The 14,089-nt window shown below is 33.1% G+C and overlaps 1 protein-coding gene across 3 annotated transcripts in view; it reads left to right on the plus strand.

The window, feature by feature from the left end:
• The window catches only part of RNF31 (ring finger protein 31), a 73,347-nt gene that overhangs the window by 14,856 nt on the left and 44,402 nt on the right, over positions 1-14,089 (plus strand). For 2 of the 3 annotated variants that reach the window (XM_087714248.1, XM_087714249.1), the window contains exon 2: positions 12,173-12,357. In XM_087714248.1, coding sequence (XP_087570374.1) covers positions 12,173-12,357 — 185 coding nt within the window. Of the gene's footprint in view, positions 1-2,339; positions 2,457-12,172; positions 12,358-14,089 lie in introns of those variants that run through there. The other variant, XM_087714250.1, reaches the window with a different exon arrangement.

The following is a 14,089-nucleotide window of genomic DNA, read 5'->3' on the forward strand; positions in this document are numbered from 1 at the left end:
CCTTTCTTTTCCTTTTTCTATCTTTCTCTCCTTTCCTTTTTTAATCTTCCTTTCCTGTCCTTTTCTAACTTCCTTTCCGTCTCTTCCCTTCTCCCTTTTTTCTATCTTCCTTCCCTTTTTCTATCTTCCTTTCCTGTCCTTTTCTATCTTTTCTTTTCCTTTATCTTCCTCTCCTTTCTTTTTTTTAAATTCTCCTTTCCTATCCTTTTCTATCGTCCTTTCCTTCTCTTCCATTCTCCCTTTTTTCTATCTTCCTTCCCTTTTTCTATCTTCCTTCCCTTTTTCTATCTTCCTTTCCTGTCCTTTTCTATCTTCCTTTCTTTTCCTTTATCTTCCTCTCCTTTCCTTTTTAAAAAAAATCTTCCTTTCCTGTCCTTTTCTATCTTTCTTTCCTTCTCTCCTCTTCCCTTTTTCTATCTTCCTCTCCTTTCCTTTTTTAAAAAAAATCTTCCTTTCCTGTCCTTTTCCATCTTCCTTTCCCTCTCTCCTCTTCCCTTTTTTTAAAATCTTCCTTTCCCGTCCTTTTCTATCTTCCTTTCTTTTCCTTTATCTTCCTCTCCTTTCCTTTTTTTAAATCTTCCTTTCTTGTCCTTTTCTATCTTCCTTTCCTTCTCGCCTCTTCCCCCCCTTTTTAAAAATCTTCCTTTCCTTTTCCTATCTTCCTTCCCTTTTTCTATCTTCCTTCCCTTTTTCTATCTTCCTTTCCTGTCCTTTTTCTATCTTCCTTTCTTTTCCTTTATCTTCCTCTCCTTTCCTTTTTAAAAACAATCTTCCTTTCCTGTCCTTTTCTATCTTCCTTTCCTTCTCTCCTCTTCCCTTTTTTAAAAATCTTCCTTTCCTGTCCCTTTCTATCTTCCTTTCTTTTCCTTTCCCTATCTTCCTCCCCTTTCCTTTTTTTTAAATGTTCCTTTCCAGTCTTTTTCTATCTTCCTTTCCTTCTCTTCCCTTCTCCCCTTTTTATAATCTTCCTTCCCTTTTTCTATCTTCCTTTCCTTCTCTTCTCTTCCCTTTTTTAAAATCTTCCTTTCCTTTTCCTATCGTCTTTCCCCTCAGGTGGAGGTGAGGGCTTTTGGAAAGTGGCATTCCCACACACGCCCCACACCCCGTGTCCCCCTATCTTCCTTTCTTTTCCTTTATCTTCCTCTCCTTTCTTTTTTTTAAATTTTCCTTTCCTATCCTTTTCTATCGTCCTTCTCTTCCCTTCTCCCTTTTTTCTATCTTCCTTCCCTTTTTCTATCTTCCTTCCCTTTTTCTATCTTCCTTCCCTTTTTCTACCTTCCTTTCCTGTCCTTTTCTATCTTCCTTTCTTTTCCTTTATCTTCCTCTCCTTTCCTTTTTTAAAAAAATCTTCCTTTCCTTCTCTTCCCTTTTTTTAAAATCTTCCTTTCCTTTTCCTATCTTCCTTCCCTTTTCCTATCTTCCTTCCCTTTTTCTATCTTCCTTTCCTATCCTTTTTCTATCTACCTTTCTTTTCCTTTATCTTCCTCTCCTTTCCTTTTTTAAAAAAATCTTCCTTTCCTGTCCTTTTCTATCTTCCTTTCCTTCTCTTCCCTTCCCTTTTTTAAAAATCTTCCTTTCTTGTCCTTTTCTATCTTCCTTTCCTTCTCTTCCCTTCCCTTTTTCTATCTTCCTTCCCTTTTTCTATCTTCCTCTCCTTTCCTTTTTTAAAAAAATCTTCCTTTCCTGTCCTTTTCTATCTTCCTTTCTTTTCCTTTCCCTATCTTCCTCTCCTTTCCTTTTTTAAAAAAAAAACTTCCTTTCCTGTCCTTTTCTATCTTCCTTTCCTTCTCTTCTCTTCCCTTTTTCTATCTTCCTTCCCTTTTTCTATCTTCCTCTCCTTTCCTTTTTTTAAAAAATCTTCCTTTCCTGTCCTTTTCTATCTTCCTTTCTTTTCCTTTCTCTATCTTCCTCTCCTTTCCTTTTTTTTAATCTTCCTTTCCTGTCCTTTTCTATCTTTCTCTTCTTTCCTTTTTTAAAATCTTCCTTTCTGTCTCTTCCCTTCCCTTTTTATCTTCCTTTCCTGTCCTTTTCTATCTTCCTTTCTTTTCCTTTCCCTATCTTCCTCTCCTTTCCTTTTTTTTAAAATCTTCCTTTCCTGTCCTTTTCTATCTTCGCCTCCTCCTCGTGCGTCGCTGCTATCCATCCATCCATCCACATCCATCCACATCCATCCATCCTCGCCAACGGCCTTTCCCTTGCCACTGAGGGGGGGGGGGAGGAGGGGGAGATCCTCGGGCGCTCTGCCCATGCTCAGAGGCCTCCTTTCCCCGACTCCCCTTGGCCTCCCGACTCCTTGTAGTTCTTCCTCCGCGTCCCCGGAGGTCGCTTCTCGGCCTTTTTGTGTCGGGCTCCGGTTTCGGTTTCCAGCGGGGCGGCTCTTCCCCCTCTTCCCGGCGGCGGCTTCTTCTTCTTCTTCGCGCCAAGGCGAGGTGGGGGGGAAAAACCCTGTTTGCAAGGTAGGCCGATCCCGTCCTTCTTCTTTCCCGGCCCTGGGTTCGAATCCGGGGCTTTGGGGAGCGGGGGGGGGGGGCTGCGGGGCTGATCCTCTCTTGGCAACGGCTCCTCCTCCTCCTCCTCCTTAGGAGGGTTGGACTACAACTCCCATCGCTCCCCGACTCGCGGTCTTAAGGGGGGGTGCTTGGCGGGAGATGGTCTTTGTAGTCCCTGCAACGCGCCCCCTCTTCTCCTTTCGGGCGTCCCCCAAATCTTCACCTTCCCAAGGTTTCCCCTGGTGGTTCTTCATCCTCCTCCTCCTCCTCCTCCTCACTCTGTAACTTTATTCAAGTCAACGGAACATTTAAAAAAGTACTGAAAACGGGATGTCAAAATATTATTATTCTTATTATATACTTTATTCATTAAACAGAAAACAGTCAACTGAACATTTAAAAAAGTACTGAAAAGGGGATGTCAAAATATTATTATTCTTATTATATACTTTATTCATTAAACAGAAAACAGTCAACTGAACATTTAAAAAAGTACTGAAAAGGGGATGTCAAAATAGTATTGCTGCTGTTGCCCTTATTATTCTTATTATATACTTTATTCATTAAACAGGAAACTCATTCAACTGAACATTTTAAAAAGTATTAAAAATGGGGTGTTAAAATATTATTATTATTATTAATACATACTAATGTTAATATTAATATTCATTAAACAGGAAACAGTCAACTGAACATTTTAAAAAGTATTAAAAATGGGGTGTTAAAATATTATTATTACTATTATTGTTATCGTCATTATTATATACTTTATTCATTAAACAGGAAACTCATTCAACTGAACATTTTAAAAAGTATTAAAAATGGGGTGTTAAAATATTATTATTAATACTAATACTAATGTTAATATTAATATTCATTAAACAAGAAACAGTCAACTGAACATTTAAAAAAGTATTAAAATGGGGTGTTAAAATATTATTATTACGATTATTATTATCATCATTATTATATACTTTATTCATTAAACAGGAAACTCATTCAACTGAACATTTAAAAAAGTATTGAAAATGGGGTGTCAAAATATTATTATTAGGATTATTATATCCTTTATTCATTAAAAAGAAAACTCAAGTCAACGGAACATTTAAAAAAGTACTGAAAACGGGATGTCAAAATATTATTATTCTTATTATATACTTTATTCATTAAACAGAAAACAGTCAACTGAACATTTAAAAAAGTACTGAAAAGGGGATGTCAAAATAGTATTGCTGCTGTTGCCCTTATTATTCTTATTATATACTTTATTCATTAAACAGGAAACTCATTCAACTGAACATTTTAAAAAGTATTAAAAATGGGGTGTTAAAATATTATTATTATTATTAATACATACTAATGTTAATATTAATATTCATTAAACAGGAAACAGTCAACTGAACATTTTAAAAAGTATTAAAAATGGGGTGTTAAAATATTATTATTACTATTATTGTTATCGTCATTATTATATACTTTATTCATTAAACAGGAAACTCATTCAACTGAACATTTTAAAAAGTATTAAAAATGGGGTGTTAAAATATTATTATTAATACTAATACTAATGTTAATATTAATATTCATTAAACAAGAAACAGTCAACTGAACATTTAAAAAAGTATTAAAATGGGGTGTTAAAATATTATTATTACGATTATTATTATCATCATTATTATATACTTTATTCATTAAACAGGAAACTCATTCAACTGAACATTTAAAAAAGTATTGAAAAATGGGGTGTCAAAATATTATTATTAGGATTATTATATCCTTTATTCATTAAAAAGAAAACTCAAGTCAACGGAACATTTAAAAAAGTACTGAAAAGGGGATGTCAAAATAGTATTGCTGCTGTTGCCCTTATTATTCTTATTATATACTTTATTCATTAAACAGGAAACTCATTCAACTGAACATTTTAAAAAGTATTAAAAATGGGGTGTTAAAATATTATTATTAATACTAATACTAATGTTAATATTAATATTCATTAAACAGGAAACAGTCAACTGAACATTTTAAAAAGTATTAAAAATGGGGTGTTAAAATATTATTATTACTATTATTATCATCATTATTATATACTATATTCATTAAACAGGAAACTCATTCAACTGAACATTTTAAAAAGTGTTGAAAATGGGGTGTCAAAATATTATTTTAGGATTATTATATCCTTTATTCATTAAAAAGAAAACTCAAGTCAACGGAACATTTAAAAAAGTACTGAAAAGGGGATGTCAAAATAGTATTGCTGCTGTTGCCCTTATTATTCTTATTATATACTTTATTCATTAAACAGGAAACTCATTCAACTGAACATTTTTAAAAGTATTAAAAATGGGGTGTTAAAATATTATTATTATTATTAATACATACTAATGTTAATATTAATATTCATTAAACAGGAAACAGTCAACTGAACATTTTAAAAAGTATTAAAAATGGGGTGTTAAAATATTATTATTACTATTATTGTTATCGTCATTATTATATACTTTATTCATTAAACAGGAAACTCATTCAACTGAACATTTTAAAAAGTATTAAAAATGGGGTGTTAAAAATATTATTATTAATACTAATACTAATGTTAATATTAATATTCATTAAACAAGAAACAGTCAACTGAACATTTAAAAAAGTATTAAAATGGGGTGTTAAAATATTATTATTACGATTATTATTATCATCATTATTATATACTTTATTCATTAAACAGGAAACTCATTCAACTGAACATTTAAAAAAGTATTGAAAATGGGGTGTCAAAATATTATTATTAGGATTATTATATCCTTTATTCATTAAAAAGAAAACTCAAGTCAACGGAACATTTAAAAAAGTACTGAAAACGGGATGTCAAAATATTATTATTCTTATTATATACTTTATTCATTAAACAGAAAACAGTCAACTGAACATTTAAAAAAGTACTGAAAAGGGGATGTCAAAATAGTATTGCTGCTGTTGCCCTTATTATTCTTATTATATACTTTATTCATTAAACAGGAAACTCATTCAACTGAACATTTTAAAAAGTATTAAAAATGGGGTGTTAAAATATTATTATTATTATTAATACATACTAATGTTAATATTAATATTCATTAAACAGGAAACAGTCAACTGAACATTTTAAAAAGTATTAAAAATGGGGTGTTAAAATATTATTATTACTATTATTGTTATCGTCATTATTATATACTTTATTCATTAAACAGGAAACTCATTCAACTGAACATTTTAAAAAGTATTAAAAATGGGGTGTTAAAATATTATTATTAATACTAATACTAATGTTAATATTAATATTCATTAAACAAGAAACAGTCAACTGAACATTTAAAAAAGTATTAAAATGGGGTGTTAAAATATTATTATTACGATTATTATTATCATCATTATTATATACTTTATTCATTAAACAGGAAACTCATTCAACTGAACATTTTAAAAAAGTATTGAAAATGGGGTGTCAAAATATTATTATTAGGATTATTATATCCTTTATTCATTAAAAAGAAAACTCAAGTCAACGGAACATTTAAAAAAGTACTGAAAAGGGGATGTCAAAATAGTATTGCTGCTGTTGCCCTTATTATTCTTATTATATACTTTATTCATTAAACAGGAAACTCATTCAACTGAACATTTTAAAAAGTATTAAAAATGGGGTGTTAAAATATTATTATTAATACTAATACTAATGTTAATATTAATATTCATTAAACAGGAAACAGTCAACTGAACATTTTAAAAAGTATTAAAAATGGGGTGTTAAAATATTATTATTACTATTATTATCATCATTATTATATACTATATTCATTAAACAGGAAACTCATTCAACTGAACATTTTAAAAAGTGTTGAAAATGGGGTGTCAAAATATTATTTTAGGATTATTATATCCTTTATTCATTAAAAAGAAAACTCAAGTCAACGGAACATTTAAAAAAGTACTGAAAAGGGGATGTCAAAATAGTATTGCTGCTGTTGCCCTTATTATTCTTATTATATACTTTATTCATTAAACAGGAAACTCATTCAACTGAACATTTTTAAAAGTATTAAAAATGGGGTGTTAAAATATTATTATTAATACTAATACTAATGTTAATATCAATATTAATATTCATTAAACAGGAAACAGTCAACTGAACATTTTAAAAAGTATTGAAAATGGGGTGTCAAAATATTATTATTAGGGTTATTATATCCTTTATTCGTTAAAAAGAAAACTCGTGTCAACTGATCGTTTTTAAAAAGTATTGAAAATGGGGTGTTAAAACATTATTATTAGGATTATTATATCCTTTATTCATTAAAAAGAAAACTCAACTGATCATTTTAAAAACGATTGAAAATGGGGTGTCAAAATATTATTAGGATTATTATATCCTTTATTCATTAAAAAGAAAACTCAAGTCAACTGATCGTTTTAAAAAGTATTGAAAATGGGGTGTTAAAATATTATTATTAGGGTTATTATATCCTTTGATTCATTAAAAAGAAAAGTCGAGTCAACTGATCATTTTAAAAAGTATTGAAAATGGGGTGTTAAAATATTATTATTAGGGTTATTATATCCTTTATTCATTAAAAAGAAAACTCAACTGATCATTTTAAAAACGATTGAAAATGGGGTGTCAAAATATTATTAGGATTATTATATCCTTTATTCATTAAAAAGAAAACTCAAGTCAACTGATCGTTTTAAAAAAGTATTGGAAATGGGGTGTTAAAATATTATTATTAGGATTATTATATCCTTTATTCATTAAAAAGAAAACTCGAGTCAACTGATCATTTTAAAAAGTATTGAAAATGGGGTGTGAAAATATTATTATTAGGGTTATTATATCCTTTATTCATTAAAAAGAACTCAAGTCAACTGATCGTTTTAAAAAGTATTGAAAATGGGGTGTTAAAATATTATTAGTAGGATTATTATATCCTTTATTCATTAAAAAGAAAAGTCAAGTCAACTGATCGTTTTAAAAAGTATTGAAAATGGGGTGTCAAAATATTATTATTAGGATTATTATTATCCTTTATTCATTAAAAAGAACTCAAGTCAACTGATCGTTTTAAAAAGTATTGAAAATGGGGTGTTAAAATATTATTATTAGGATTATTATTATCCTTTATTCATTAAAAAGAACTCAAGTCAACTGATCGTTTTAAAAAGTATTGGAAATGGGGTGTTAAAATATTATTATTAGGATTATTATATCCTTTATTCATTAAAAAGAAAACTCGAGTCAACTGATCATTTTAAAAAGTATTGAAAATGGGGTGTTAAAATATTATTAGTAGGATTATTATATCCTTTATTCATTAAAAAGAAAAGTCAAGTCAACTGATCGTTTTAAAAAGTATTGAAAATGGGGTGTCAAAATATTATTATTAGGATTATTATTATCCTTTATTCATTAAAAAGAACTCAAGTCAACTGATCGTTTTAAAAAGTATTGAAAATGGGGTGTCAAAATATTATTATTAGGATTATTATTATCCTTTATTCATTAAAAAGAACTCAAGTCAACTGATCGTTTTAAAAAGTATTGAAAATGGGGTGTTAAAATATTATTAGTAGGATTATTATATCCTTTATTCATTAAAAAGAAAACTCGAGTCAACTGATCATTTTAAAAAGTATTGGAAAAGGGGTGTCAAAATATTATTATTAGGATTATTATATCCTTTATTCATTAAAAAGAAAACTCAAGTCAACTGATCATTTTAAAAAGTATTGAAATGGGGTGTCAAAATATTATTATTAGGATTATTATATCCTTTATTAGTTACAAAGAAAACTCGAGTCAACTGATCGTTTTAAAAAGTATTGAAAATGGGGTGTCAAAATATTATTATTAGGATTATTATATCCTTTATTCGTTAAAAAGAAAACTCGAGTCAACTGATCATTTTAAAAAGTATTGAAATGGGGTGTCAAAATATTATTATTAGGATTATTATATCCTTTATTAGTTACAAAGAAAACTCGAGTCAACTGATCGTTTTAAAAAGTATTGAAAATGGGGTGTCAAAATATTATTATTAGGATTATTATATCCTTTATTCATTAAAAAGAAAACTCAAGTCAACTGATCATTTTAAAAAGTATTGAAATGGGGTGTCAAAATATTATTATTAGGATTATTATATCCTTTATTAGTTACAAAGAAAACTCGAGTCAACTGATCGTTTTAAAAAGTATTGAAAATGGGGTGTCAAAATATTATTATTAGGATTATTATTATCCTTTATTCATTAAAAAGAACTCAAGTCAACTGATCGTTTTAAAAAGTATTGAAAATGGGGTGTCAAAATATTATTATTAGGATTATTATTATCCTTTATTCATTAAAAAGAACTCAAGTCAACTGATCGTTTTAAAAAGTATTGAAAATGGGGTGTTAAAATATTATTAGTAGGATTATTATATCCTTTATTCATTAAAAAGAAAACTCGAGTCAACTGATCATTTTAAAAAGTATTGGAAAAGGGGTGTCAAAATATTATTATTAGGATTATTATATCCTTTATTCATTAAAAAGAAAACTCAAGTCAACTGATCATTTTAAAAAGTATTGAAATGGGGTGTCAAAATATTATTATTAGGATTATTATATCCTTTATTAGTTACAAAGAAAACTCGAGTCAACTGATCATTTTAAAAAGTATTGAAATGGGGTGTCAAAATATTATTATTAGGATTATTATATCCTTTATTCGTTAAAAAGAAAACTCGAGTCAACTGATCGTTTTAAAAAGTATTGAAAATGGGGTGTCAAAATATTATTATTAGGATTATTATATCCTTTATTCGTTAAAAAGAAAACTCAAGTCAACTGATCGTTTTAAAAAGTATTGAAAATGGGGTGTCAAAATATTATTATTAGGGTTATTATATCCTTTATTCATTAAAAAGAAAACTCAAGTCAACTGATCGTTTTAAAAAGTATTGAAAATGGGGTGTTAAAATATTATTGTTATTGTTGTTTTTATTATATACTTTATTCGTTAAACATGAAGTTCAGTTAACTGATCATTTTAAAAAGTATTTAAATGGGGTGTTAAAATATTATTATTACTATTATTATTACTACTATTATTAATATTAATATTCAGGAAACAGGAAACTGAACATTTTAAAAAGTATTCAAAATGGGGTGTTAAAATATTATTATTATTACTATTATCATCATTATTATATACTTTATTCATTAAACAGGAAACTCAGTCAACTGAACATTTTAAAAAGTATTTAAAATGGGGTGTTAAAATATTATTATTACTATTATCATCATTATTATATACTTTATTCATTAAACAGGAAACTCAGTCAACGGAACATTTTAAAAAGTATTAAATATGGGGTGTTAAAATATTATTATTATTACTATTATTATTATTATCATCATCATCATGATCATCATCATTATTATATACTTTATTCATTAAACAGGAAACTCAGTCAATTGAACATTTAAAAATATCACAAATACATTTTGACTGGCAGTTGATATTGTTGATATGGGTTGCTGCCAGCATCCTAGGTATCATCAACCAAGTATCTTCTTAAAATTATTATTATATGATATTATTATATATACCATGTTACATTACGTTACATTGCATTATATTACATATTATAAGATGATTAAAATTATATTTTATTCATTAAACATGAAACTCAGTCAACTGCACATTTAAAATGTATTACAAATATAATAATAATAAAATATAATAAACACAATTTATTTTATTAAATATTAAATAAATATTTAATCATAAAATCATAATTTTTTTATTAGTAGTGGTAGTGTTACTATCATTCTTGTTGCTGTTGTTATTATCATCATTATCATTGTTCTTGTTGCTGTTGTTAGTTATTATTATTTATTTATTATTATTATTATATGTTTATCCTGACCTTATTACAGGTAGTCCTCAAGCTAGGACCAAAATTGAGACCGACATTTATGTTGCTAAGTGATACATTTATTGAGGTTTGCCCCACGTTACGACCTTTCTTGCCACCGTCATTAAAGGGAATCACTACAGCTGTTAAGTTAGGAACGTGGTTGTTAAGTGAATCGGGCTTCCCCCATTTAGCTTTCCTTGTCAGTTGACCCTGGGACACTGCCACCGTCGTAAGTATCAGTCAGTTGCCAGGCGTCTGAATTTTGATCGCATGACCATGGGGGATGGTGCAACGGTCGTAAGTGTGAAAAACAGCCCTAAGTCACTTTTTTTTAGTGCTGGTTTATCGTCAGATGGTCACTAAATGAACTGTTGTAAGTCGAGGACTACCTGTACTTTGTAAGTAACTCAAGGGGTTGGGGGTAAGTGTCCCTAACCCTCCTTCCTCCTTCTGTTTTCGTCTTGACAATAACCCTGCGAGGTGGGCTGGGCTGAGAGAAAGAGCCGATTTTATCATTTACTAGCTGATAACTCAGCGTTGCCCGCGTATTTATTTAGCGGGGGGAAATGTGTGGACCAAACGTAATTTCTAATGTTGGATTTCCCCCCTTACCAGAGAGAGCCCCCTTGTAGAGTACTGTGAAGCTGTTACCATGGCAACTCCACTGCACAGTAGAAGCCATTTTAAGACACAACAAGCTGTATCTGAACAGAACACCCACCCGAGGGGTGTTAGGGGTATCTTAACCCCCACAATATTTTTCTCCAGAGAGTAAATTTGGTTGAAATTGCTCGAGGCATTCCACAGTTATGCTGGAAAACTTTGGCCGCGCGACGCTTACGCGCAGAATCGTCCGGGCGGGTGGGGGGAGCCTCCCACCGCCACTACTACCGGTTCGCCCGATCTGGGCCGAACTGGGAGCAACACACCTCTGCCACCCCCCCCCCCCCCCCCCCCAGTATTTGTTTCCAGAGAGTAAGTTACCTGTGTACCAAGTTTGGTTGAAATTGTTCAAGGCGTTCCAGAGTTATACTGGAACACACGCACACACAAACACATTATATACATTATATGTAGAGAAGATCATATTTTCTGAGGTCTTTTGAGGTCAGGAGGAGTGGGCTTCAATTGCCAAAACTCCCCAGCGCTTTGACAGAATTCAACTCTGATTCAGACTGCGGGGAGTCCTCAACTTAGGACCGCAATTGAGCCCAGAATTACCGTTGCTAAGCGAGACCGTTGTTACGTGGGTTTTGCCCCAGTATTGGACTTTTCGTGCCACAGTTGTTAAACTAATCGCTGCAGTTCTTCGGTTAGTAACATGGTTGTTAAGTGAATCTGGCTTCCCCGTTGACTGTGCCAGTCATAAGGTCACCAAAGGGGAATCAGGTGATGCTGCGACCGTCATAAATATGAGGCCGTGGCCAAGACTCTGAATTTTTATCTCGTGACCACAAAGGTTGTGTGTCTGACAAAGGGCCCTAAGTCCTTTTTTTCCCAGCGCTGCCGTAACGTCAAAAGGTCGCTAAGCGGACTGCCGTAAGATGGGGTCTTTTTGCAGATAGACTTCCTCGGCATAAAACTTTGCCTTTGGCCTACCTCGTAGGGCTGTTGTAACCCGAGTCCCTGCGCCTGGTTTCCAAAGGAATGTTGCTTTTTCTGCCCTGCAAAGGAATTTTCCAATTTGCCGGCGATTGCCAAAGCGGTATCTCATTGGATTTTTGTGTGTTTGTGTGTGACAGCGATGGGGGAGGCCGCGCAGGCATTCGCGGCCCTTCGGAACCAGCTGGTCACCGCCTTGATCCAGAATCCTTCCGAACAGAACGCCGAACTGTTGCAGCGCCTGGTGGAAGCGCCTTTGTCTCCGGCCCAGAAATACCTGAAAATCGACCCGAAGGGCATTTTGCGAGCCAATGTCAAGGAGCAGGTGAGGTGATGGGGAGGGTGGACCCCACTCCGGATATTTTACTTGTCGAATGTCTGCCTGTAATGCTCCGTTTACTCGTTGCGGGGAGAGGAAAAATGCCCTCAAATGTCATGGAGTAGATGAGGAGTAGATAAGAGCAGAGGTGGTATTCCGCCAATTCGGCCGAACCAGTAATGGAGATGTCGTCCTATTTAGACATGTTTTTCTGGCTGGATGCATGCACGGAAGATGCATGCGTGAAGCAAGCATGCGCGCGCACAGCAAACCGGTGATAAAAATAAGAGCTGCTGGATAAGAGAGACGATAAATTCCCCACATGGAGTGCTTTACCTGTTGAATGTCTGCCCGTAATGCTCTGTTTACTCCTTGCGGGAAGTGGAAAACTGCCCTCAAAATGTCCTGGAGTAGATGTGGAGTAGATGGTTCCACCACAAAACCGCGCTTGACTAAACCGCGTCGCTGACGTCATCAACAGGGCGACAACAGCGTGGAGACAGAAGCAGGCTGTAAACCCTAAACCTAAAATTAACCCCTAAACCTAACCCCCCTAAACCTAATCCTAAACCTAACCCTAAACCTAACCCTTAACCTAACCCTAAACCTAACCCTTAACCTAACCCTAAACCTAATCCTAACCCTTAACCTAACCCTAAACCTAACCCTAAACCTAACCCTAACCCTTAACCTAACCCTAACCCTTAACCTAACCCTAACCCTAACCCTTAACCTAACCCTAAACCTAACCCTAACCCTTAACCTAACCCTAACCCTTAACCTAACCCTAACCCTAACCCTTAACCTAACCCTAACCCTAACCCTTAACCTAACCCTAAACCTAACCCTTACCTTAAGTTGAATCGGCTTGCTTTCAAAGCGCTATTTAAAGCGCTCTTCTTTCTCCGCGCTGGCTGTTGTCGCCCTGTTGATGACGTCAGCGACGCGGTTTAATCGGGCGCGGCTTAGTCGAGCGCAGTTTTGACGGGTCACGGGAGTAGATAAGAGGGATGATAGATTTCCCCATGTGGGATGCTTTGCCTGTTGAATGTCTGCCCGTAATGCTCCATTTACTCCTTGCGGGGAGAGGAAAACTGCCCTCAAAACGTCCTGGAGTAGGTGTGGCGTGGATAAGAGGGACGATAGATTTCCCCATGTGGGATGCTTTACCTGTTGAATGCCCGCCTGTAATGTTACTTCAACCCATTGATGGGAAGAAACTGACTTTGCAAAAGCTGAAAATTAAGCAGAAACCTTTTTTTAAAAAAAAATGTACTTATTGTTTTATATGATGTTTTTATATTGTCGCAGGCAACCCAGAGTGTCAACCTTGACGGTGAGATAGGCAGCATATAAATTAATAAATTAATAATTAATGAATTAATTAACGGAAATAAATAAATAGAAATGCAATTAAACTCAGTTTGGAAGCAGTCTGGCTAGGTGTAAGGGGCCAGGTACGATATGGGGTTCATTTCGTTCCATTCCCCGGTTTGGGGGAATTTAGTGACATGCTCCTCAGACCTCCCATTTCCAAAACAAAGCTTCTAGTCCTCAAGACAAACAATTTGGGTGGGCTGATTGCAGGTCGTCCTCGACTTAACGGCCACGAATGCGACCAGAATTTCCCTGGCTCAGCGAGGGGCCGTTCTAGCAAGTTGCACCCGTTTTGGCATTCTTTTTTTCTCTCTCATTGCGGTCGCTAAGTGAATCGCATGGTCGCTAAGTGATTCGCACG

The sequence above is a fragment of the Thamnophis sirtalis genome, unplaced genomic scaffold, assembly GCF_051295495.1.
Source record: "Thamnophis sirtalis isolate CommonGarterSnake01/CBP01778 unplaced genomic scaffold, rThaSir2_p1.2 scaffold_4, whole genome shotgun sequence".
NCBI lineage: Eukaryota > Metazoa > Chordata > Lepidosauria > Squamata > Natricidae > Thamnophis > Thamnophis sirtalis.